Genomic DNA, 27,871 nt, shown 5'->3' with positions numbered 1-27,871 from the left:
GGGTGGGGATCCATGCTGCACTGCCTGGGTCCTCCATGGTGTCCCTATTGGGCGAAAGTGGCCACCCAGTGCTTCTTCTTAGAACCATCTACCCAGGCAGTCAAGTAAGCCATTACAGGGGTAAAAGACAAGGTTCTATTTCCCCTTTCTTCAAAATGGCAATTCTTTTTCTGTTCATGGAAAAAAATGAATACTTTTTTTATTATTTTAGTTTTAGATTCTCCTTCAATTGTTTATTCAAGTCTTATCCTTGTCAGGAATTAGATTTAGAATCACTTGAACCCCGGCCTATAAAAGATGTGGCACTAGTCTAGTAAAGAGGTAGCCAGGGGTATCTGTCATCTGGCAATGGCCCTTTCCTCGGTGGCTAGTGTTCGATGGTTCTGGACCCAGGATATAGAGGTAGCAGTTAAAGAGGGAATCCCTATAGCTGATAAAATTCAGGCCCTAGCTGAAATGAATGTGTAGTCAAACTCTATTGGAGAGGCGGTCATAGACTCAATCAGGCGGTCGACCAGGGCAATGCTGGCAGTAGTTACCTACATTCAACACCAGGGAGGAACTTACAGCAATATGTAATTGAAAGAGGTGAAACCCATAATGCCTGGGGCAGAAAATCACCTACAAATTCTGAGAGCAGTTTACCTTCCAGAGAAACTGAACACACAGGCAAACTGACTATCATGCAAGCTTCCCAGATCACGAGTGGGCCTTACACCTCAGATCTTCTCCCTGCTGGTCCACATGTGGGGCCTATCACAGACAGACCTCTTTGCTTCCCACAGCGATAACTAAATTGTGTGATATCTAACATGACTAAAGAACCCTAGGCAGAGGGAACAGATGCTCTGGTCTCTCCCTGGAACTGCAATCGAGCCTATATATTTTCTCCAACATCTCTCATAAAGAGATTCTTCTTGAGGCTGTCGATAGAGAACACGGTTATAGCCATTCCTCCATATTGGCCACAAAGACCTTGGTTTTCCCTGGACATTCACTTCAGGATACAGCAGCTAATTCTCTTCCGAACATATGCAGACTGTGGATGCAAGCATTGCAACTAAAAGGGGAGGCTGGAGAACCTAGGTTGCTCCAGAGTTGCTCTAGAGTGATCTCTACTGTTGAGTGCTAGAAGCCACTCTGCTAAAAAAAATCTGAGACAAGTTACGTTTTTCTTGGCAGGACGAGACTTTGATCCTACTGCACCTCAGGTGGCAGCTGTTCTGAACTTCCTCTGTAGAGAGGTATCATGGTTGTCCCAACATACCTTTTAAAACATTACAGAGTAGACCCAGGTGCCTTGTCAACAGTGGACTTTGGAGGAGAGACTATTTAGTCTTCTGTCCCATCCTAATTGAAAAATTGATTTGGCAAGCAGAACCCACCCTAGCAGCTAGTTCTTTATCACTAGTATGCTGCCATATTGGCGTCAGGAAAACGGAAATTTGTATCAAATACTTACCGTAATTTTCCTTTCTTGACACCAAACCATGGTAGCGTATGGGCCCACCCTGTACTTTTCGGTATGTGGCTTGTTAGAAAGAATGGGGGGGGGGGGGTAGCTACTCTTTTTTTTTTATGCTATTCACTGGTCCAGAGGGAGTGGTCAAGAGACGGAGCTCTATCACTAGTATGCAGGAAAGGAACATTACGTTAAGTATTTGATACAATTTTCTGTTATGAAAGATATTGCCAGAAGTTGGAGGTGTCAGGTCACCTTGAGGCTGGGTGACAGATGCACACCATTGAGATCAGGAGTGCACCGCAGGGTAGTGGATCCTACAGCTGACTGCTGTGAATCGAAGTCAAGGTGGTAAGGAAGGCAGGGCCACTGGAACACCAAGACGGATCCCACCGGGGGTTAGAGTGTAAGATTCCCTATGGCGCGGAGTCTGAGAGCCAGCAGGTGTTCACCAGAGCCCCTAGTGGTGAGGATGGACTGGGCTGCAACTGGCTCCAGGTCGCAACCCTCAGGGTCCCCCAGCTCTTGCCCACAGTAGGCAACAGGAGAATAGGCATAGTAAGGGAATAAGCCAAGGTTGGGGCCACAAGCAGACAAGGACAACAGAGTTCACGCCCAAGTTTCAGGGTCACAGGCAAACAGGGATAGTCTAGGAAATGCCAAAAGGTCATGGTCACGAGCAGACAAGAATAGTAGAGAACACGCCAAGCTCGGTAACAGAAACAAATGTAGAGCCCAGCAGGCAGGAAACAGGGAGACAAACACACAAAGGTTGGCCTGCAGTGCACAGGTTAATATAGAGTTCTCTGATAGGAGCTAGGGTGGAGCCATGCTAGAGGAGGGAATATAAAAGCAGTCAGGAGAGAGTTGGGTGTTCATATAGAGATGAACACATGGAGACAGGTAAGCTGACAAACTCTTATTGCATAACCATGACAGAAGGACTATGACATGCCAAAAAAAGGAGGTCCCACTAGGGAATTGACTGCCCAGTAGCGGTTACATTTTTTTAGTAAGTTTAAAGGCATATTAAATGTGAAAGAAAATGCAAGTAAGCATTCAAAGCTGAAGTTTATTACTTGTAAATAAAACATTCCTTTCCACATTCATTATATAACTTTATTTTAGACCCACTGATGGGGGAAGAGACAGGCAAGGTGCTGCCAGTCCCTATTCAGAGCACACATCCCTCAGCTCATCTTCACATTTTCTTAGAAAATATTTATCACTGGCTCTTTCAGATACTAAACTTACAATGTTTAATTGCCTTCCCTTCTATTTATATATAAAGATCATGGCACTGTATTCGACCACTTCAGTCCCGGAAGGATTTGCCCCCTTCCTGACCAGGCCTTTTCTTGTGATACAGCATTGTGTCGCTTTAACTGACAATTGCGTGGTCATGCGACGTTGTACCCAAACAAAATTGATGACAATCATTTCTGTTATTTTGGAACAGCCTAATCTCAAGCCATAGCCTGAAATGTCTCACTGTACAATGTTAGAAGACTGTCTGTCCAACACTGCACAACAGGGTTTTCCAAGCACAACACATTCCAAGGTCTGTTCTAACAACATCTCCAAGTAAAAGACATTCTATCAATTGCACCTTTTATATAAAGAACCCACCCCATTAATATACAATTTTCTTTTCCCTTCATCAACACATCTGGATGATAATGCTGTGCTAAATATCCTCTTCAATAGGAAACAGGAGGCTAGGCAAGGACACACCTATATGGCAAAATGAGCCAATCTGGGCTACTCGTTCATCCTGCAGACCTAATATGGTTGGTATAGATTCAAGGACCATGGAGTAATCAAAATGAACAATGGCTTTCAAATTGCTGAATATGGCCATAGTCCAGCACCTCTATGCATGTCTGTGGCTGCAACATGAAGAAAAATATGTTACACAAGCTGCAATAATTACTGCTGGTGATTGTGCCACTGCTGATGCTTTTAATAGATGTGGAAGAAGCAGGATTCACTCCTGTATAGAAACATATTTATATCCTAGTGCTCTTTTATTTAATTTGTTCAGACCCCTTGTCAGTAAGGGTGTTGCTACTGGCAACAACCATTGTGGTAACCTTTAAATCAATGATTCACACATGCTGCAATGGGGGGAGGGGGGTTCTTATGACAAAATCCATTGGATCTCTCAATATTTTGGATGTTTAACATGCATTCCAGATACTGAATTTTTTTAGACATGCAGACAGCAACTAGATGGTTCGTCTACATGTTTGTATATTCAACACTGAAGTACGTGTAAACCTAATTCATGAAATATGAGCTGGACATGTATATCTGCAGTGTTTTTCTTACTGCTCTGTGTTCCGTGGCTTTCTCCTGCTCCGTTCTTCTGTTATCAGCCTGATAACTCTCCAATACATGAGATAAAAGTAGGCTGAATTTTGTGTCAGGGAAGTTGCTATAAATAAATTAGCAGGCAGCTTGCCGTGTCATAGAACACCTCTGAGAGTCTATGCCTATGTGGAGAGGGGGTGTGTGCCTTTCCTCCAATCAGTTGTCTTGGCTGTGTGTTAAACAGGAGGAGAAAATCATGATCTAAATATTTCTTAATAGTATATAAAGTTGAAGACAGCACATATGCATGTAAAACTTATGTAGGGAGATTCGTTTCATCCCTGTTTATCATCTGAGGCTGTTCACATCACTGGGTATATTTGAGGGGTTGCATCCACTTTAAGGTTCAAGAGAAAATGAAAAAAATAATAATTTCACATCAAAAATTTATTTTAACCACTTAAGGGCCGCCTCACGCCGATATACGTCAGCAGAATGGCACGGCTGGGCACAATCACGTACCTGTATGTTGCTCTTTAATTGCCCGGCCTTGGTTCGGGAGCCAGCCGGCGGCGTGCTCCCGACCCGGTCCTGAGCTCCGTGAGCGTGGCCGCGGGACCAGCGGCCGCTAGTGTCCCGCGATCGGGTCACAGAGCTGAAGAACGAGGAGAGGTCTGTATAAACAAACCTCTCCCCGTGCTTCCTAGTGTGGCTGTCACCGATCGCCTGTTTCCTTTTATAGGGAAAGACGATCAGTGATGTCACATGCCAGGCCACGCCCCCTACAATAAAAAAACACATAACGTCCCACATAACCCCTACACTGCCCCCTAGTGGTTAACTCCTTCACTGCCAGTGTCATTTACACAGGAATCAGTGCATTTAAATAGCACTGATTGCTGTATAAATGACAATGGTCTCAAAAATGTGTCAAAAATGTCCGATGTGTCCACCATAATGTCGCAATCACAATAAAAATCGATGATCGCTGCCATTACTAGTAAAAAAAAAAAAATATTAATAAAAATGCTATAAAACTTTCCCATATTTTGTAAACGCTATAACTTTTGCCCAAACCAATCAATAATTGCTAATTTGTGATTTTTTTTTACCAAAAATATGTAGAAGAATACGCCTAAACTAAGAAAAAAAATGTTTTTTTTTTATATATTTTTTGGGGATATTTATTATAGCAAATAGTAAAATATATTGCATTTTTTTCAAAATTGTCGCTCTATTTTTGTTTATAGAGCAAAAATAAAAACCGCAGAGGCGATCAAATACCACCAAAAGAAAGCTCTATTTGTGGGAAAGAAAGAACGGCAATTTTGTTTAGGAGCCACGTCGCACGATCGCGCAATTGTCAGTTAAATTGACGCAGTGCCGAATCGCAAAAAGGGCCTGGTCCTTTGGCTGCAAATTGGTCTGGGGCTTAAGTGGTTAAGGCATACACAATGATCATCATTGAAAAAGAGGAACCACATTAAAAAAAAGCCTAAATTCTGTTGAAGAGAAAAGGCTCTGTAGAGTAGGATGGCACAAAGAGCTCTTTATATTTTACTGAATTTTCCATCCAAATATTGAAGTCTACTAATCACAATCCATCCTGTACTCAGAACTTGCATGCATTTGCTAATAGATAAAATGATATCTGGAAATGCAAAGTCAAATGTATTAATGTCAGAAAGTCAAATCACCATTGAGGTTGAGCCTTGGCCAGGCCAATTAGATTTTCAAATATCATCTAATCTGTAAACCAATCTGCAATATGCATAGATCTTCTAAAGGCGCAAAAAAAACATAGCAAGCATTTGTGACCCTTCTTACATTAAAGCCTGCTTGTATGCCCCACAGTATGATCTTGTTTCACAAATATGTGAAACCTGATCTAAAAGAAGCAAAAACATTTATGTAAAATTAAGAGACTTCCAGTCTTTAAATAAAAAAAAGAATATCCAAAAGATATTTTATCTTTTTCATTCAGTTTCTGGTCTTCTCTACTCTCAGTGACCCCTTTCAGGTGAGGAAAGTTCCCCAATATCTTTATTCTGGAGCTTGTAGCCTTAAATGGCCTTAAATGCATCAATTCCATGCAAATTCATTAGACCAATAAAGTTTTAGAATTTTGAAGGTCACCTTGCTACAACTTCCATGGTCTGAATAATGATCTCATTGATAAACAGCAAACATTGTAACACACTGTAATGGTGATGTGAAAAAAAAAATGAAAAAAATAAAGCCAGAATAAAAAGGCAAAGTCAAACCTGGTGAAAACTATTATAGGCAAGCTACCTGTGAAGCTGATTTTGGATGATTTGCCTATGTTTAACGATCACTCTCATTCTTACAACTTCATATTGCATTGATGAGAACACCTTTTTTAAGCCATGCTAAGATATTTGGCAGTAATACGCTTAGTAAATCTTTGGGATACCATTAAGCAAGTAACAACGGAACTAAGTACTGCATGCATGTTTTTAAACATTTTCAGTATTGATGTAGGCCTGTTAAAAATCCAAATACTGTAAATGCATACATGATTTAACATTGTCGCCAACCCCCCCCCCCCTTTTCATCTTTTCAATTCACATGACAAATGTCTTGCGTATACCGGACCGCGTAGTTCTATACCATATGAGAACTCTCTACTATACATTATTTCTTTTACAGGTCAGCTGTATGTTATGGACTACGCTCCTCGACAAAATAAGTCAGGTAATGGATCTTTCTGTTTCTGACTTACTGGCTTAAGCATTGGCTTCAGAATCACCACATGCTCTATGGATACCATTTGTATAAATTCATTGCTATGCAAAAGCTTTTCATGTTGCATTCTACAGTGTAGATCTTTGTAGGTCTACATACACTTCAGGACACCATCATACAACAACATACAGCAGCAATAAACATAAAAGTTTATGAAATAATCATCATAAAGCTTAATATGTGGATTTTTATTATGTGTCAAAAATGTGTGTAAAATAAAATATCATATGCTTATATTTACATACTGTATACACCCGTTGACATCAAGTTTAGGCCAACTGAACGTTTGCCTTATTTATGCCTTAATTTCCACCAAAAAATAGAATGCTAGGTAAGAAAATTCAGACTAGGGCTAACTTAGATGGCATTAAAACTGCCAATACAATTTTGGGCTGTGGCCCGAAGTTGGGACACCTCAATAGACAACACACAGACATTGGGATAACATACAAAAACTATGCAGTCAGTGTTTCTTGTGGGCTTTGTATCCAGGACCCTAGCCTTGCAACACTGTCCTTAAAATATCATCATATAACAGAAAAAAAGGTTTTCAACATAAGTGTATGTAAACTCTAACACTGAACTTCTCTTATTTGCTTCCTTTCATTCTGTACCATTGAAAGCGTCCTTTTCATCTGTTAAACATATCATTGAAAGCGCTCTGTTATATCTGTTGGATAAGTGGAAAAAAAACTGTTGATCATGTCAGAAATTAAGAGCTATCCTGTGTCCTGTGCACAGTTCCTGTGTTATTTCAAGGGGTGCAAATAGCCATCCCTGTTCATATCTTGGACTACATAACAATATTTCCCGATTTTGTGGGGTTGAGGATTCAGATCAGTTTAGTAAAAAAAAACAAAAAAAACACTGGAAGGGCTGACTTCATTATGTACACAGAAATGCTATGTGTTGTCAGCATAAAGCATGGGAATTTAGAGCTGAGTGCATTTCTGGCAGATCAACAGGTATTTTTCTGCACTTGGAGGGTCATTAAAGGGATTAAATGTGGGCAAATGTGCATGTATGGCAGGAATGTGCTACATATTTATATAAATATTTTTTTTCCCTGACATACACATTAAAAAAATTATCAATCTAGGACCAAACATAATATCATTACTCATTATCTGCTTCCAAAAAATTCCCATGATCCATGCTCTGAACGTTTTAGTTTTATGGATTTTCCATAATTACAAGGGCAGTGGCACATTGGTGAAGAAGTAGAGGCCTAGTGGTCTCAATGAGCTGAACAGCGATCTTTTGTGTGGAGTGGGCATCTTGTTGTGCCCTAAGAAGTGATGCAAAAAAAAAAAATTCAATTTGATGCTGCTGGGTGTCCCCCATCCTGAGGGGGAAGCACATTACCATGAACTTTACTACTATGAAGCTGCAGAGAAGGAATCACTGCCCATTAAATAGGAGTTATTGGCCTAAGAGAAAATGTGGCTGTTCTCGCCACAGATCTTGATGTATATTAAGCCTGTTGCACCCACTGAAAAAAAATCATGCATCCACTTTTAAGAAGAGACATATCAGTAAAAAAAAGCAGTAAATGGAACTTAAAGTGGTGTTGCACAGAAAAAAAAAAACTCATAGAAATTTCCTAAAAAAAATAAATAAATAAAAAAATATTTGGAAATGTTTTTTTTTAACTCACCTCTAAATGCCTGTTGCTAGGGGGTCCCTCGTAGTCTGTCTCCTTCAGTGCCTGGGCTGGTGACATCACTTCCCCTCAGCACAGGAAGGGCTCAGCTCTGCCCCCTCCCTCCTGTCAGTCATCTAGGACACGTGAAAGGTCCCAGATGACTGCGCGGCCAATCGTGGCGCCGCTCGCGCATGCACAGTGGGTGCCCGGCTGTGAAGCCACAGCCAGGTGCCCACAGTCAGAATGCCAGCACCACCGAGCGGAGGGGGGGAAGGAGCGGGGCTTCGTTCCCCCGCATCGCTGGACCCTGAGACAGGTAAGTGTCCGATTATTAAAAGTCAGCAGCTGCAGTATTTGTAGCTGCTGACTTTTATTTTTTTAAGGGGAACTCCTCTTTAAAGAGGAACTTAGGTCTCCCCCCAAGAATTAAAAGTCAGCAGCTACAAATAGTGTAGCTGCTGACTTTTAATAAAGGAAAACGTACCCGTCCAGAGATCCAGTGCCATCCTTACCCAGTCCAATTCTTTGCTGGTCTTCGAGTCCCCGGTGCCCCCATGTTTACTAAGGGAAGCCAGTTGTGACTCCTTGAGGCTTCACAGCCAGCTTTCACCTGCACAAGCATGAGCCGCTCTGCAGTTTGTGAATGGTCACGCAGCCTTTTGGGACCTGTGAAATGTCCCAAAAGGCTGCAGGTAAAACAAAGGGGTGAACTTCCGCTCCGATAGCCTGTGCAGTGTAAGCAGAAGTGGGAGCAGGTACCTGTAAAAACTAGGTACACCCCCCCCTAAAATTGAAATGTCCAAAAGTGCTAGAGGAGGGAGGGAGGAGGCAGAAAAGTGGAACTTCCCCTTTTGGGTGAGGTTCTGCTGTAAATTGACCCCCCTTCATGAGGCCCTCTGAGAGAATGGGTGCAAAGGTGATATCTACAATCTGGAGAGGAGCTGGGCTTGAATAGCAAAGAGACCAAATCCTTGTGAGGTCCTGTCCATTACAAAGGAAGCAGACCTTTTCCGACTGCTGTAACCCTGTAGCATGCGGTACTCATCTGTTGCACTGCTATTGACGTATGTTTGTGAGTAGCATGTTGATTTGTATTGTAAAAGATCTTGCTGTGCTGTGCTACTTGTAGGAGAACTCTCCTTCTTTTCTATTGTTTAATTACCTGATTTCTCTCATGACCCAGCACTTGGCCCAAAATCGCTGGTTGTACAAACAGTCATTTGTAGCTCTTCACACATGCCTGTGATTTCACCTGCAGGAATCTGCAGATTCTTGCCGCTGGAACTTGCAGTGTGTACTAAATGCCTGAGGGAATGCACCATTTCCAGTTACCTGCACATTTCTGGATAAATGCAGGTCAATAGTTTTCTATGTACCTCATTCACTCTGCAGCACACATGAATGCATACAAATGCAAAGCATTTTTATGTGCAGTATGGTGTGAAAGGTGTATGGTGTATTTATGGTCAGAATTTTAAATCATATATTAAAGTAGTTGTAAAGGCAGAAAGTGTTTTTATCTTATAAAAATGCTTCTGTGTGCGGCAGCCTCCCTCAGCCCCGACTAATATTTATCTGAGGTCCATCTAGATTCAGTGATGCTGCAGGAGTGTCTTGGCTGCCCGGGACTCCCCTCCTCATTGGCTGAGACAGCAGTGTGGTACCATTGGCTTATGCTGCTGTCAATCAAAGTCAGTCAGCTACTGAGGAGAGGAAGAGGTGGGGCCGTGCTGTGGCTCAGTGTCTGGGGGAGCTGTGGCTCAGCTTGGATGTCCCCATAGCAAGCTACTTTCTGTGGGGGCACTCAACAGCAGGGAGGGGCCAGGAGCTGCTCTGTGCAAAACCACTACACAGAGCAGGTAAGCATAACATGTTTGTTATTTTAAACTAAAAAAACACACAGGACTTTAGTATCACTTTAATTTCCAAATTTAATTTCTGTTTTTTCTAGCCTACTAATATTAATCTGAAGAATCTTGAAGTTTAAACCCCCCCCCAGCCTTCCATTATACTTACCTGAGCCCGATCTAGATCCAATTGCTGTGTTGGAGAGCAGCAGCTCTCCTGGCTCTCTCCCACCTCACTGGGCAGATTGATAACAGGGGGTGTATCACGCACAGCTCCCTTTTTTTCTGTATTTCTAAAAACTTTATTTGAAGTGTATAAAAGTACACTTCATTCATGTTTCTGTACAGCAGTGCGACACGCTGCACTGCTGTACATTGACATGGGACCCAGTACAGTGTGCTGCAATAAAATGAAGCATGTCTGCATTTTATCACATCTCACTGCAGCTCTGGACGGGGTTGCAATGTGAATGAGACACACAGGAAAAAAAAATTCTGTGTGTTCTTGAAGTGACCACTGCGTTAAAATTGTGTTGTGAATACATCTTAAGCCTTTACTTAGCCACTTTGCTCCTATCTATGCAAACAGTGTTTTCAATGTGCCCAGCTCTTATTTTACCTGAATAAAATAAATCTATACCCTAATGCTGAGTCCAGTGTTTTTATGTGTATACACCCCACCCTAGTGCACATTCATATTACATATAACAAATTGCAAACATTCATGTTCACAGAAAGTTGACTTCCAACTCCTATCAACAAGAAGCACTGTGGAAGTGAACTTTTAAAGGAATTTATGCATATGAACACGCTTATTGTGGATTGTTTAATGAATGAATGTTTGCAATTTCTTATATGTGATATGGATGTGCACTAGGGTGTATACACACAAAAACACAGAGCAAAAGATTAAATTATATGCAGTGTATTTATTGAATTCAGATAAAATAAGTGCTGGACACTGAAAATAGAAAAGAAAATGAAAGCACTCATGAAAAGCAAAGTAGCCCTTTAGCTGCATAGTAGGTGCCATTTAGTTTCAAACCTTACCTATAATTGCCTGCATGATTCTGAATGCAAAACCATTGAAATAGGATGTATTGTACTTGTATAGTTTCTACTGCATCCAAGAATCTGATGCCTAGTTCTTGAATAACCTAGCCCTAGGCATGAACACTGTCACGTGGGAAGTGGAGGGGGTTGGGGAGCTATAAAAAAATGCAGACTTTTCAGAAATTCAGGGCCTGCAGTGACACAGACAAGAACTCTTATGGTAAGTTGAGACATCAGGGGATACCTGCTATTCAGATGCAGGCTTACTTTGCTTCAAATGAGCAATTTTGTTCTAAAGAATAGGGTGGCGTCATCTCCCTTTTCTTATTCTTTTCTCTGATTTCCCATGATTTAATCTTTACAATGCTAGACTGGTGGGACTATACAATGTAAGAGGTCGTAGCAGCCGACTCTGTTGCTTTTCCCTCTTCTAGCTATACAGTGCAGGGTTCACCAGAAGTGACGACACAAACAGCTTTGAAATACTAATGCTAGGTTAAAAAAAAGATAATATTAATTTTTTAAACATAATCCTTTGTAATAGCATGGGCCATGGCAGAACTTTTTTATGGTGAGATCTGGGGTGTTATAGACCCCAGATCTCTCCTCTGCACTACAAAGCAGCCGATCAAACTGAGATCTGTTTGACCGGCTGCTTTACAAGTTGGCTTGCTTCTGGTTTCTAATGCCATGGAGGGGGAAGAACAATGGAAGTTCCTCTCACTCTGTGTAGGGCAAAGAAACAATTTAAAAAAAAGAAGATACGTTTATATTTTAATGGTTAGCAAAATAAAAATAAACACACTTTAACACATTTTGTTAATTTTTTTGTTACTTGCCAGTTTGCTTTAACTGACATCATATCAGATCGAAGCTCATCCCTGCTTATATACAAATGTAAAAATGTACTTTGCATCTCTCAATCTTGCATCTGAACTGTGTATATATAAATTAGTGTCAGTTGTTTTGTCATATGAGTTGTATTTACACAGAAAATGACAGCTATCATTATCATAGCTGTGAACTGACATCAAGTGGAAGGAAAGAGGGCATCATCAGGGATGAAGAGCAGGATGTGCTACACATGCCCGGTGTACTTTGATGATCTTTTTTTGGCCATGTATATCACATCTAGTGACCACAAATGGCTAAAATGTCCAACTGAGCAACACTTTATTCATCGCTCCCTAGACCATTATAGGATGTAGTAAAACACAACGGTATTGCTGGGAAATTATCTGTAATAACACTGTACAATGGCTATCCTGCAGGATACATGCAAGCTATGTGTAAGTTATACAAGATAGCAGGCATCATGTAATGGTTCACTAGGTGGAACATCTACTGTATATGCATTACATCCCTTCAATGCTAGTGTCAACAATAATCTACAAGGGCTTGCTTGCTGAAACAAAATTAGTAAACTGTTGACACATAATTGTTTTTTTAGCACATCTCTGTGTTCTTAATTGTAACCCGTTAAGCTAAAGGGTTTAATCCACTCAGAATAAATTTTTTACTTTATGTTAAAGGGTTTGTTAAGCCATATAACTCAAACATTGCCAGCCCCTCTATTAGAGGCTGGCATAGCTCACTACATTAGTCTTTTTGAAAAATGAGCGTTATGAATACCTATTTAGAGCTGTCTTCTGGCTGGTCACATGACCTTGGCCTCTGTACAGCTCCGATGGATGGCTTCTGCAGGAGGGGCAGCTCCTCTGACGTCAGCCGGGGAGATCACATGGCCCCTCAGCCCCTCCTACAGTAGCCCTGGAAACTGGCCGAGACTCACATGACCAGCTGAAGACAGCGCTAAATCAGTACAATTTTATAAAAGAATAATGCAGTTGGCTATGCCAGGATAGCATAGAGGGCTGGCAGTGAACATGTAACATTTTTAGTTTGCTATTAGCAGCAGGGGGTGGGGGTGGAGACAGAGATACACAGACATGAGCTGTCAGGCAGGAAGGAGGGAGTAAGAGGAGAGAGGGGAGCAGAGAGAACAGCTGCGTATAATGGAGGGACACACTCTGACCACGGTGGTCAGGGCTTAATAGCCCTGATTTTCGTGGTCAGTATAGAGAGGGGATACAGGATACAGGAAGTGGCAGGTTCAGGGAGGTTTTTTTTTTACAGTTTAGAGGGGGGCATATTACTCAGCACAAACACTGCACTGTTTGATCTGCTTTAAGGGACCAGGAAATATATTTTCTTTTTTTTTTGGGTTAACAAACACTTTAAGTCTGTTGGGCTGAGTCATATCTCTTAGGGACTCCAGCTGTGATATTATCTTGCCCTAGTTTCTTTCATTGAATCCACCCCCTTAGAAATGCTCTGTGTCATTGCAATTTTGTGTGCTCTTGCTTTTTATTTTTTTATTTCTTTCATACTTCATAGTATAGCTTTATAGCTTTAAAAATAGTAATGTCAATTTTGTGCAATTATGAAATTTGAAGTACAAAAGAATATATTGACAATAGAGATTCTATGAGAAATAACACATAGTTTGGGGATTTAACTCTCTAGCATATATCCTATTAACTGCTAGTGTTTGGTGGCTTGATTCTTTAAATGGAATATGAATAGTCATGTACAACTGATAAAAATGTTGTTTGGAAAGCAACAAATAGTATTGTTATAATCAGTTGTACATAAACAGAACTCTTTATTAACACATTAGCCATTACTCATCAAGCTACAATAGCTTTTAGGGCACTGTAATGTGTGCCCTAAAAGTATGTATTCAGGGCCATAAAGTAATAGATGTGTATGGATTATTTTTGGAGAATAAGAATATTGTTTTGTGTCCCTTTTAAAAATGACTTTAGGCAGATGTAAAAAGTGTATTTTTAAAAGCAACTAAAGCAAAAGCTTGAATTTGTATTGACATCAGTTTACACAATTTTCTGTACAGCAAAAGCCAGACTGTGAAAGCAAGGGTCAGCACAGGGAGCCAGTCATGTGTTTTGCAGCGCTCATGTTCTGATTGTGAACTTGCTCACAGGAGGAAATTAGTGCACAGGGAGATGCAGTCGTCATTCTGCTTTTTCATCATTTTGCTTTTTTCCTTCCTTTAGTCTAATGCCGCGTACACACGAATGGAATTATGGTTGGAAAAAGCTCTGATGGCTTTCCAGACGGAATTCTGCTCAAGCTGTCTTGCCTACACACGGTCACACCAAATTCCGACCGTCAAGAACGCAGTGACACACTACAACAAGCCGAGAGAAAATCAAGTTCAATGCTTCTGAGCATGGCATGCGTAGTAATTTTGAGCACTGGAATTGCTACAGACAATCGGAATTTCCGATAGCAACTTTTTCCGTCAGAAAAATAGAGAACATGCTCTCAAATTTTTGCTGGCGGGAATTCGGCCAGCTAAATTCTGATGGAGCCTACACACGGTCGCATTTTCTGATGAAAAGCTCTCATCGGTCTTTTGCTGGCCGAAATTCCGATTGTGCGCCATTAGGCTTTGTGGCAAGTTGAGGACTTAATTGCATGACCTAACTGCAATAAATAAGATTCAAAGCACCAGTCAGGCAGTGTTGTCTGGTAGTACTGAGTAAATCTCAGAAATTAATACACAGAAACAGGAATCCTTTGGTAGGTAAAACTACTATCATGTTTGTATTTCAACTTTGTTGCCTGGAGCTGTTTGTCTGAATTCAACACACTTACAGTGGTGTGAAAAAGTGTTTGCCCCCTTCCTCATTTCCTGTTCCTTTGCATGTTTGTCACACTTAAGTGTTTCGGAACATCAAACCAATTTAAACAATAGTCAAGGACAACACAAGTAAACACAAAATGCAATTTGTAAATGAAGGTGTTTATTATTAAAGGTGAAAAAAAATCCAAACCATCATGGCCCTGTGTGAAAAAGTGATTGCCCCCTAAACCTAATAACTGGTTGGGCCACCCTTAGCAGCAACAACTGCAACCAAGCGTTTGCGATAACGTGCAATGAGGCTTTTACAGCGTCCTGGAGGAATTTTGGCCCACTCATCTTTGCAGAATTGTCCTAATTCAGTTACATTAGAGGGTTTTCGAGCATGAACGGCCTTTTTAAGGTCATACCACAACATCTCAATAGGATTCAGGTCAGGACTTTGGCTAGGCCACTCCAAAGTCTTCATTTTGTTTTTCTTCAGCCATTCGGTGGTGGACTTGCTGGTGTGTTTAGGATCATTGTCCTGCTGCAGAACCCAAGTTCGTTTCAGCTTGAGTACACGAACAGATGGTCGGACATTCTCCTTCAGGATCTCTTGGTAGACAGCAGAATTCATAGTTCCTTTTATCACGGCAAGTCTTCCAGGTCCTGAAGCAGCAAAACAGCCCCAGACCATCACACTACCACCACCATATTTTACTGTTGGTATAATGTTCTTTTTATGAAATGCAGTGTTCCTTCTACGCCAGATATACTTGGACACACACCTTCCAAAGAGTTCCACTTTTGTCTCATCGGTCCACAGAATGTTGTCCCAAAAGTCTTGGGGATCATCAAGATGTGTTGTGGAGAAATTGAGACGAGCTTTGATGTTCTTTTTGCTCAGCAGTGGTTTTCTCCTTGGAACTCTGCCATGCAGGCCATTTTTGCCCAGTCTTTTCCTGATGGTGGAGGCATGAACGCTGACCTTAACTGAGGCAAGTGAGGCCTGCAGTTCCTTGGACGTTGTTGTGGGGTCTTTTGTGACCTCTTGGATGAGTCGTCGCTGCGCTCTTGGGGTAATTTTGGGCGGCCGGCCACTCCTGGGAAGGTTCACCACTGTTCCATGTCTTCGCCATTTGTGGATAATGGCTCTCACTGTGGTTCGCTGGATTCCCAAAGCTTTGGAAATGGCTTTATAACCCTTTCCAGACTGATAGATCTCAATTACTTTCTTTCTCAATTGTTCCTGAATTTCTTTGGGTCTCGGCATGATGTGTAGCTTTTAGGCTGGGTTCACACTGCTGCAGGGGGAGATCCGGATGTGATTCGCACCGCAAATCACATCCGATCTCCGTAGCGATGCGAGTACAGCCATACAGATAGTATGGCTGAATTCGCATCGGTCCCGCAGCAAACTCGCACGGGACCCTTTTTTTGGTCCGCAACAGAATCGGATCGCATGGGGGTTCACACCATGCGATCCGATTCCTGTGCGAGTCGGCAGATCGCACTGCAATATGCGGACGGATCTGGGGGTGTCATTAACATATCATTGACACTCCCAGCCGTCCGCATAGGGCAGTGTGAACTGCTGGCGGGAGGTGTGCGATGCGGGAAAACGCAGCAGATTCGCGGCGTTCCCGCATCGCAGCGGTGTGAACCCGGCCTTAAGGATCTTCTGGTGGACCTTACTGTGTCAAGCAGCTCCTATTTAAGTGATGCCTTGATTGTGAACAGGTGTGGCAATAATCAGGCCTGGGTGTGGCTAGAGAAATTGAACTCAGGTGTGGACAACCACAGTTATAGTATGTTTTAACAAGGGGGGCAATCACTTTTTCACACAGGGCCATGATGGTTTGGATTTTTTTTCACCTTTAATAATAAACACCTTCATTTACAAATTGCATTTTGTGTTTACTTGTGTTGTCCTTGACTATTGTTTAAATTGGTTTGATGTTCCGAAACACTTAAGTGTGACAAACATGCAAAGGAACAGGAAATGAGGGAGGGGGCAAACACTTTTTCACACCACTGTATTGTTCTGAGTGTCCAGATCAAACCAAAAAAGAACATGCCCATGGGACTTTTATGTGGTGCTGAATAAAATGATCCAACTAAATATTGGGTGCCAATTGCGAAGAGCGTTTGGTGTGTTCTGGAGGGGACAGTCCCCCTGTCCGACCACAATAACTCAGCTGTGGAGATTGCGGTACTAAATTTGCATAGATAGTATAGCAGCTCCGACCGGAGCCAACAATTTATTTCCATTGAACGGAAAAAAAGAATTAAGATAAGATTCCATCACAAAAGAAAGATCCAAGTTAAGTAGCTATTTAGTATACCTGTTGCATGCATATTGTACATGCTGGTTTGCAAGGAAGATAGTTTGTGCATGTTACAGGCTTATCTTGTTATACTTTGCATACTATGAATTGTGTTTTTTGCAGTTGTATGTTCAGCTTTTCTGTTTAGTAAAAGTATTAATACACTATAGATGTTCAAGCTTCCTTGGCTTTTACTACAACAACCTTTAATAGACACAAAGCAAAACAGAGACAGACACTTACAATTTGTCACACTACCGTTCAGATTATTCTCTTCACCCAGAATATTCATAAATGGTACTTGCACCCCTGCTCGCCCTCTTGAAAACAGAGCATCCAGCTTAATAGGTTTCTAGATGACCATATTGTCTGTAAACGTCCAAAGGGCTAGCCAGATTCTTCAGACTTACCTTCTGCCAAACAAGCTTCTCTCACTAAAGTCTCATGCTTGGACCTTAAAATTGACCTGGAACAAACACTAGCCATCCATAGACTTCCTTATGCTTTCCTCCAGCCCAGCAGGGGACTCCCTAGCTTGGTGGATTACCAGTCCAGCATTACATAGATACATTGTTAAATAGTTCCCAGAAATGGGAAAGTCCTCTTTCCCACCTTCAAGGAAGTAGATAACAGATAGCCAGCCTCACAGGCTGGGAAGGACTGTTTCAGTTTCTCAAAGTCCAGGGAACATGGCCACCCAGGGAAGCCAAGCTTCCTATCAAGATCTTAGAGCTTAGAAAAAATAGTCAATAAAATTTACTCTGTACCCCCTTCTCCAGAAACACCTAATCAGCATGCACCCAGACAATGCCATTGCAGGGGCCTATAGCAATTATCAGGGGTGAGCCAGGAGCCAGGCAGTCTTGAAGGAAGCAAGTTTGGTCCTCTCCTGGACATAAAAGCATTGCCCAGCAACCTCTGCTATTCACATCTCAGGAGTGTACAATTGGAAGGAAGGAGGATTTTCCCAGCTGTCGTCACCTGGATAAAGGGGAATGGTCCCTCCATCCCAATATCTTTAATATCTATATATATATTAAGTCCATGTATTGTTTAGAAGAATTTTAATTTTCTTATATTCATGTGCTAACAAACCTGTTGGACTGCTTCATGAGCTCAGGACAGGAAATTATGCTACAGGAAATAGGGAGAGGAAGGAGGACTTGAACAAGTCATATGGTGAGGGACAAAGGGACAGTTCTGCTCGAGGACTTGACAATGACACAACAACAACGAAGGTCTGTGCCAGAAGAAACTATGACACTTTTGCTTGGTTTCCTGCAATTGCTAGTTCAGTAGAGCCTGGAATCCTGGTTGCCTATGGAGACCGTGAACCCACTATAACCTGAGCTAAGTAACTTTTTAGTGTATTCTTATTGTATACAGAGTATTATTCATGCTTATTTGCTAGGAATGTGTTGTATGTATATCTGTCAGTCTTGTATTGTTTACCTATAATTGTAAATGTCTTGTATGTGCGGCATTTGTTTAGTAAAAGCAAATGAATACACAATTGAGTATAGGCAGATTTATGTAGGATATTCTATATGCAGTATACAGTGGATATAAGAAGTCTACATACCCCTGTTAAAATGTCAGGTTTCTGTGATGTAAATAAATGAGACACATGTAGATAATTTCAGAACTTTTTCCACCTTGAATGTGACTTATAAACTTTACAACTCAACACAAACAAACTGAAATCTTTTAGGGGGAGGGGGGTAAAAATAAAAAATAATGTGATGGCATAAGTGTGCACACCCTCTTATAATTGTAGAGGTCAGTACGCACCTGCCATCATTTAAAGTGCCTCTGATTAACCCCAAATAAAGTTCAGCTGTTTCAGTAGGTCTTTCTTGACATTTTCTTTGTCGCATCCTACAGCAAAAGCCATGATCCACAGAGAGCTTCCAAAGCATCACAGGGATCTCATTGTTAAAATGTATCAGTCAGGAGAAGGGGACAAAAGAATTTCCAAGGCATTAGATATACCCGCGGAACACAGTGGAGACAGAACAGAGACATTACTAAGAACTGAGCGTTCCTCCAAAATTGATGAAAAGACATGAAGAAAACTGGTCAGGGAGGCTGCCAAGAGGCCTACTGCAACATTAACCACTTGCCGACCAGCCGGTGTCATTATATATATGTATAATGATGGTGGCAGGTCGGCACGATCCTGCGAACCATCCTAGCTGTATGTCGGTCCCTTTAACCTGGATAGCAGGCGCCCGCTGCACAGCGCGGGGGGGGGGGTCGATGTGCATGGCCGTCAGGCGCAATGACTGCTGGCCACGCGCAATCAGGGGTGCGAGAGCCAGAACTTGGACATTTGTGTATAAACATACAAATCCCTGTTCTGTGGGGAGAGAAGAGGCAGATTGTGAGTTCCTACTAGCTAGGAACAATGATCTGTCATTTCCTCCAGTCCCTAGAATACACACTAGGGAACACAGTTAACTCCTTGATCGCCCCAAGTGTTAACCCCTTCCCTGTCAGTGACATTTACACAGTAATCAGTGCATTTTTATAGCACTGATCACTGTATAATTGTCAATGGTCCCAAAAATTTGTCAAGTGTCTGATCTGTCCACCATAATGTCACAGTCCTGATAAAAATCGCTGATCACTGCCATTACTAGTAAAAACTGAAACTTTTGCCCAAACCAATCAATATACATTTATTGAGATTTTTATTACCAAAAATATGTAGAAGAATACATATTGGCCTAAACTGAGGAAAAAATTAGCTTTTTAAAAAAAAAATGGGGATATTTATTATAGCAAAAAGTATAAAATATTGTGTTTCATTCAAAATTTCGCTTTTTTGTTTATAGCGCAAAAAATAAAGACTGCAGTGATGATCAAATACCACCAAAAGAAAGCTCTATTTGTGGGAAAAAAAGGATGTAAATTTTGTTTGTGTACAGCGCTGCACAACTGTACAATTTCAGTTAAAGCAACGCAGTGCTGTAACACAAAACATTTCCTGGTCACTGAGCAGCCAAATCTTTGGGGGCTGCAGGAATATCTGGCAAGTACTGGTTGTGTGGTACATGTGACAACAATCTCCCATATTCTTCATATGTTTGGGCTATGGGGTACAGTGGCAAGACAGATGCCTTTCCTTATGATGGAAAAAAACAAAAACAAAAAGAAAAAGCCCAGCTAAAGTTTTCAAAAACACATCTGAAGTCTCCCAAAAGCATGTGGGAAAATGTGTTATGGTCAGAATAAACCATGGTTGAACTTTTTTGGCCATAATTCCAAAACATGTTTGGCACAAAAACAACACTGCACATCACCAGAAGAACACCATACCCACAGTAGTAAAGCATGGTGGTGGCAGAAACATGCTTTGGGTCTGTTTTTCCTCAGCTGGAACAGGGGCCTTAGTCAAGGTAGAGGGAATTATGAACATATTCAAATACCAGTCAGTATTGGCACAAAACTTTCAGGCTTCTGCTAGAAAGCTGAACATGAAGTGGAACTTCATCTTTCAGTGTGACAGTGACCCAAAGCATAAAAGAAAAGAAATTACTTCACCAGAAGAAGATTAAAGTTTTAGAATGGCCCAGCTTGAGTCAAGACCTGAATCTGATTGAAAATCTGTGGGGTGATCTGAAGAGGGCTGTGCACAGGAGATGCCCTTGCAATCTGACAGATTTGGAGTGTTTCTGCAAAGAAGAGTGGGCAAATATTGCCAAGTCGAGATGTGCCATGCTGATAGACTCATACCTAAAAAGACTGAGTGTTGTAAAAAAAGTCAAAAGGTGCTTCAACAAAGTATTAGTTTGAGGGTGTGCACACTTATTCAAACATATTATTTTAGAAAGAATGGTTTATATGAGGTGGGGGAAATGGGTCTCCTGTAGAAAAATGATATACGGTTTTTGAGAATAATAATATTAGAAGGCCTTATGCCTCTTAATCTATGAATTTAGGCCCTGGGCGTTATGAGATGATAGTGGGGGTTTAGAGGAGGCCATGGTGTACCCTTAAGGGGGGGGGGGGGGATGTAAGGACTATCAAGCTGCCGCTTACCTCCCACGAACATCGACAGATCCATCTACCTGCGGTATGCCATCGAGATTCAAAACATGTAGTCCTCAGGAAAGATACCTCTCCAGGTTTCCAAGATGGGAAAATAAGAGAAAGAGAAAGAAAAAGGTTACAGAAAGACACAGCACAAACAAAAAAATCATCAGTCTAAAACAAAATATCAACTCAAGGGACGAGAAAGTCTGCTGTAATGCAGACCTAATCTGGGTCTGGGCACAAGTTTAAGCCTATATCCTGAGTCAGTAGTGGTGCACCAGACCGGCCCAAACCTGAAGAGTTACAATAATGTAAAATGTTATAAAGAAGGACTGCTCTCATAAAAAAAGGCATAACCGTCAAGTAAACAGATAAAAAGTTAAAACGCTATAGAACTCCCTCTCTCCAGACTAAGCTATCAGTGTCCCACCTTATCATGTAGGGAAAAAGATGTCCTAAACAGTGGGAAAGACCCCAAGCAGAAAAAATACAGCGCCGTTCAGCAACAGCAGGAGTTCAAGGTGGAAAATAATTTGTGGGGAAATGGGCACTTTGCGATTGCCAGAGTGGGAAAATGGACCAGGAGGTGGTCTGATGTTGGTTGGTGCAGATGACGAGCTTTGCGAGGAAGCGGTTTGAGAATGAGATGGAGTAGCAACTTCTCCCCATCCTTCTCCCCCTCTAGTAGAGTAGAAATGCATAGGATTTATTCTTAAGAAAAATGAAGGCGTAGCGGGAAAGTCCACCAGTATTTAATGTCTTTACGAATTAACGCTTGTAGGAGAGGTTTTAAGGTGCGTTGTTTCTGTATGGTGTAGGGTGAGATGTCTGCAAAAATTTGTACCTTGTGCCCGTGGATAAGCAGGGCCTCTCAACTCTATTTTTTTATTTATTTCTTTACTTCCCTCCACCTAAAAGATTTCAGTTTAGTTTGTTGTTCACCTGAGTTGTACAGTTTAGAGATCACATTTAAAGGGGTTGTAAACCCTTGTGTTTTTTCACCTTAATGCATCCTATGTTCAAGATAAACAAGCATTCCTGGCAGTGACCGGCCCCCTAGCCCCCCGTTTTACTTACCTGTGCCCTGCATTTCTCTCACCGGGGAGACACTGTCCCTCTCTCAATGGGGTCTTGATTGGATAGATTGTAAGCAGTACAGATATTGGCTCCTGCTGCTTTCAATCAAATCCAATGATGCAGGCATGGATGCATGGATGCAAATTCTGGACTCGGGAGCGCGCCTGCAAGGTAACCCCCCGGAAGAGAGCTTCTCCTAGCCGGTTATCTGATGCGGGACCCCAGAAGAGGATATTCGGGACCACCCTGTGCAAATCGAGCTGCAGAGTGGAGGTAAGTATGATATGTTTGTTATTTTTAAAAAATAAAAAAATGAGCCTTTACAATCACTTTAAAGGTGGAGAATGTTCTGAAATGTTTTTTTTACATCACAGAAACCTGACATTTTAACAGGGGTGTGTAGACTTTTATATTAACTGTGTGTGTATACATACATACATACATATATATATATATATATATATATATATATATATATATATATATATATATATATATATATATATATATGTATATACACACAAATACACTCTATGTTACCAAACGCCTTGGAATGCCCGACTTTACATGCACATGATAATTAATGGCATCCCAGTCCTAGTTCATAGGGTTCAATATTCAGTTGGCCCTCCCAAATGGTCAAAATCATTTGTTGGAGGGTGGATTATGGTGTGGGGTTGTTTTTCAGCAGTTGGGCTTGGCCCCTTAGTTCCAGTGAAGGGAACTCTTAAGGCATTAGCATACAAATACATTTTGGACAATTTCATGCTCCCAATTTTCTGGGAACAGCTTGGGGATTATTATTAACAGTTTGCGCAGCACTTCACAACATGAGGGCAGACAGTGCAGTTACAATACAATTCAATACAGGAGAAATCAGAGGGCCCTGCTCATTGGAGCTTGCAATCTAGGAGGCCTTCATCATAGACCCTCATCCACTGATACAAAAGGTAATAACTGTGGGGGATGAGATGATGGAGAAAATCAAAGTACAGTAGTTAGGTGGGGGAAGGATAGGCAGGACAGGCTTCTCTAAAAAGGAGGGTTTCAGGGATTATCTAAAAGCAAAAAGAGTAGGAGATTGTGACAGACCTAGCCAAGACAGAGGCTTTTGGAGGGGACTGATGATAGCCTCTTGCCCACCGATCATGGGCCCTGGAATTTGGGGGAATGGTGCTCTTTGTGAGCTGTATGCCTGGGGACCCTGGAGGTGTTGTTACTTTGGATTCAGGTCCATATCCCCCCAAGACACACAGACTATGGGAACCCTTTATATGCCATATTATAAATAGTGACTGATTCAAAATGTTGGGGCTCATAGAAGATGCTGATGTCAACTCCAGGCACCTGTCTGTTTATCTGCTATAATGTGTTTATTGTGAATCAGGCTAGTGTGGGCTCTAAGTCTTTCACCCATTGTTGTTTGTGTTAATTAAGTCTGCTATTGTGAGAAGGTTTTCTTGGATTGGCCCAAAGACTATTCTTGGTTGTTAATTCTGAACAATACATGATCATTGAAAGAGCTGATCACATTGACCTCCGGAGACGGACTGTCTGGTCACCTAGGCTGCCTTAAGTGCTGTGTTAATTAACATGTTAATTATATAATTGTCTTTTAAGTTTTTGCTAGAGGGGAGGGGGGATTATCCATGAGCCAGCCCTGCCTCGTTATCTAACCTCTTGTGTTAAAAGTGTATAAAAAGGCTGTATTCTGTCCAATAACTCATTCAAGACTCTACAAGCTATTTTTGGCTAGACTTGTATTCAGTGCAGCTATAATAATATAGCTCTCTGATGGTCAGATTGGAGGAAGCGGTATTACTGATGGAAGAACTCAGCAGAGTGTGTTATAGGATCCGTTGCAGAGATAATCGGACAGATTGGGGTAGGGAGTTCCATAGGATGGAAGAGGCTCTGGAAAAGTCCTGAAGGCAATAATGGGAGGAGGTGACGAGGGAGCTGGAGAGTAGGGGGTCTTGAGAAGAACGAACAGAACGATTAAGTTGGTATTTTGAGATTAGGTGTCAGGAACCATGAATCAGACAGACAGAAATGCAGTAAAAATCACACCTTTTAATGTAATGGTAAAAATGGTGCAGATCAGTAAACGTAGTCAAAACATAAGCCAGGGATCGGAAGCCAAAACTGGTAGTCAGACGAGCCAATAATCAGGAAACCAGAAATCAGCGTCGTCAGAGGCAGAAGAACAGGATCAGGAACCAGAAGGGACGTCAGCTGGGCAAAGTCTTTCACAGCTACACAGCAGAGAATCTACAGATATGTTGACTAGGAGAAGGCACAAAAGGAATGAATGAACAAGGCAGCTTTAAGTAGCTAGAAGGGGCTTTCTGACGGAGGTATCGACAAGCAGGTGAGCCACTGTGGAAACAATGAGTGCTGACAAGGATCCAAAAGCTGAGCAGCCTGAGCACCGAGAAGAGAGCTGTTAAAAGCCTAGCCCTAAAACAGGGTTAGTGATCTAGCTGGGTTGAGGATGGCTTTGTACGTTGTTGTTAGTATTTTGTATTAAATTCATTGGGTGAGCGGAAGCCACTGGAGAGATTGACAGAGAGGAGTAGCAGACATTGAGCAGCAGCATTCATGATGACTGAAGGGGGGCATAGCCTATGTAAAGGTAAGCCAATGAGGAAGGAGTTGCAGTAGTCGAGGCGAGAGATGACCAGAGAGTGAACTAGGAGCTTTGTGGTGTCATTGGTTAGAAATTAGCCTATTTTGGAGATGTTGCAGCGGTTGAGGCAAGATTTGGACAGTGATAGGTTGTGGGGCCTAAAAGATAGATCAGAGTCCAGGATAACATCTAGAACCTTGGTATGAAGGGTAGTGCCATCGCTCATGACAGAGGGGGGCATATGGGGGAGGAAATATTATGAAGGAGTGAGCTGAGGGGTAGAGAGATAAATGTGGCTGTCATCAGCGTAGAGATGGTGTTGGAAGACATGGGAGGCTTTCAGCTGATCCAGGCAGGAGGTGTAGATCAAGAATAGGAGAGGTCCAAGAACAGAACCTTGGGGGAATCCAACAGAGAAAGGAAGAGGAGAGGAAGAAGTAGAATTGTAAGTAACACTAAAGGTGTGGTTGGATAAGTAGAAAGAGAACCAGTAAAGAGTACAGTCACAGAGACCAAAGTCATGGAGTTTTATGAGGAGGAGGGGATAGTCAACCATATCAAAGGCAGCAGAAAGGTCTAGCAGTAGGATTACAGAATAGTGTCCATTGGATGGCCCCTTCCTGTTCTACAATGACAGCGCATCAGTGCACAAACAAGGTCCATAAAGACATGGATTAGGGAGTTTGAGGTGGAGAAACATGACTGGCCTGACCTCGACCCAATAGAACACGATTGGGGTGAAATAGAGCAAAGACTATGAGCCAGGCCTTCTTGTCCACATCAGTGCCTAACCTCACAAATGCACTTCTGGAAGAATGATCAAAATTTCCATAGACTCACTCCTAAACCTTTGAGACAGCATTACCTGAAGAGTTGAAGCTGTTATAGCTGCAAAGGCTGGGCCGACTGAATATTGAACCTTATGGACTAAGATTGAGATGCCATTAAAGTCCATGTGTGTGTAAAGGCATGTGTCCCAATACTTTTGGAAATATATATATATATATATATATATATATATATATATATATATATACATACGCACACAGACACGCACACACTAATTATATATATATATATATATATATATATATATATATATATATATATATATATATATATATATATATATACAGCGCCTTGCGAAAGTATTCGGCCCCCTTGAACTTTTCAACCTTTTGCCACATTTCAGGCATCAAACATGAAGATATAAAATTTTTATTTTTTGTGAAGAATCACCAACAAGTGGGACACAATTGTGAAGTGGAACGAAATCTATTGGATTTTTGAAACTTGGGGCATGCAAAATTATTGGGCCCCCTGCGTTAATACTTTGTAGAGCCACCTTTTGCTGCGATTACAGCTGCAAGTCGCTTGGGGTATGTCTCTATCAGTTTTGCACATCGAGAGACTGAAATTCTTGCCCATTCTTCCTTGCAAAACAGCTCGAGCTCAGTGAGGTTGGATGGAGAGCGTTTGTGAACAGCAGTTTTCAGCTCTTTCCACAGATTCTCAATTGGATTCAGGTCTGGACTTTGACTTGGCCATTCTAACACCTGGATAAGTTTATTTGTGAACCATTCCTTTGTAGATTTTGCTGTATGTTTGGGATCATTGTCTTGTTGGAAGATAAATCTCCGTCCCAGTTTCAGGTCTTTTGCAGACTCCAACAGGTTTTCATCCAGAATGGTCCTGTATTTGGCTGCATCCATCTTCCCCTCAATTTTAACCATCTTCCCTGTCCCTGCTGAAGAAAAGCAGGCCCAAACCATGATGCTGCCACCACCATGTTTGACAGTGGGGATGGTGTGTTGAGGGTGATGAGCTGTGTTGCTTTTACGCCAAACATATCGTTTTGCATTGTGGGCAAAAAGTTCGATTTTGGTTTCATCTGACCAGAGCACCTTCTTCCACATGTTTGGTGTGTCTCCCAGGTGGCTTGTGGCAAACTTTAGACGAGACTTTTTATGGATATCTTTGAGAAATGGCTTTCTTCTTGCCACTCTTCCATAAAGGCCAGATTTGTGCAGTGTACGACTGATTGTTGTCCTATGGACAGACTCTCCCACCTCAGCTGTAGTTCTCTGCAGTTCATTCAGAGTGATCATGGGCCTCCTGGCTGCATCTCTGATCAGTCTTCTCCTTGTCTGTGCTGAAAGTTTAGAGGGACAGCCAGGTCTTGGTAGATTTGCAGTGGTCTGATACTCCTTCCATTTCAAAATGATCGCTTGCACAGTGCCCCTTGGGATGTTTAAAGCTTGGGAAATCTTTTTGTATCCAAATCCGGCTTTAAACTTCTCCACAACAGTATTACGGACCTGCCTGGTGTGTTCCTTGGTCTTCATGATGCTCTCTGCGCTTTCAACAGAACCCTGAGACTATCACAGAGCAGATGCATTTATACAGAGACTTGATTACACACAGGTGGATTCTATGTATCACCATCAGTCATTTAGGACAACATTGGATCATTCAGAGATCCTCGCTGAACTTCTGGAGTGAGTTTGCTGCACTGAAAGTAAAGGGGCCGAATAATTTTGCACGCACCAATTTTCAGTTTTTTATTTGCTAAAAAAGTTTAAAATATCCAATAGATTTCGTTCCACTTCACAATTGTGTCCTACTTGTTGGTGATTCTTCACAAAAAATTTTAATTTTATATCTTTGTTTGAAGCCTGAAATGTGGCAAAAGGTTGAAAAGTTTAAGGGGGCCGAATACTTTCGCAAGGCACTGTATATACACATATACACTGTTTTTTTTTATGTGTACATAAGTAGGTACCTGAGGCTAGCACATACTGTAGCTGGCAGACATTTTACATATCAAAAGAGTCAAAGGAAGTTACCTACAGGGGTTTGTAAAATGCAGACGCATGTGCTTTTTAATTTGGTAAGAATGCAATTTGGCAGATATCTAATGACATGAAAAGGGGCCTTAAGTATTTGAGTTTTTGTTTATGGTTAATAGCACTTTTCAAAGTGGAACTTTACCCACATTATTATTATTATTTATTTACGTAAGCTTAGTTAAGAATGTGATTTTGGCTTAAACAATACAAGAGATC

At 41.6% G+C, this 27,871-nt stretch overlaps 1 protein-coding gene across 3 annotated transcripts in view; it reads left to right on the top strand.

Moving 5' to 3' along the window:
- The window catches only part of KCNIP1 (potassium voltage-gated channel interacting protein 1), a 568,743-nt gene that overhangs the window by 77,576 nt on the left and 463,296 nt on the right, over positions 1-27,871 (top strand). Inside the window, exon 3 of one of the 3 annotated variants that reach the window (XM_077473562.1) lies at positions 6,446-6,490. The exons of the other annotated variants lie outside the window; for them this stretch is intronic. Within the exon in view, the coding sequence (XP_077329688.1) occupies positions 6,446-6,490 (45 nt within the window). The remainder of the gene's footprint in view (positions 1-6,445; positions 6,491-27,871) is intronic. 3 annotated transcript variants of the gene reach the window in all.

The sequence above is a fragment of the Lithobates pipiens genome, unplaced genomic scaffold (assembly GCF_037356315.1).
Source record: "Lithobates pipiens isolate NorthernLeopardFrog02 unplaced genomic scaffold, aLitPip1_a1.2 Scaffold_8, whole genome shotgun sequence".
NCBI lineage: Eukaryota > Metazoa > Chordata > Amphibia > Anura > Ranidae > Lithobates > Lithobates pipiens.
Note: the sequence above shows the minus strand (reverse complement) of the source record. Positions and strands in the feature narration are given on the sequence as shown.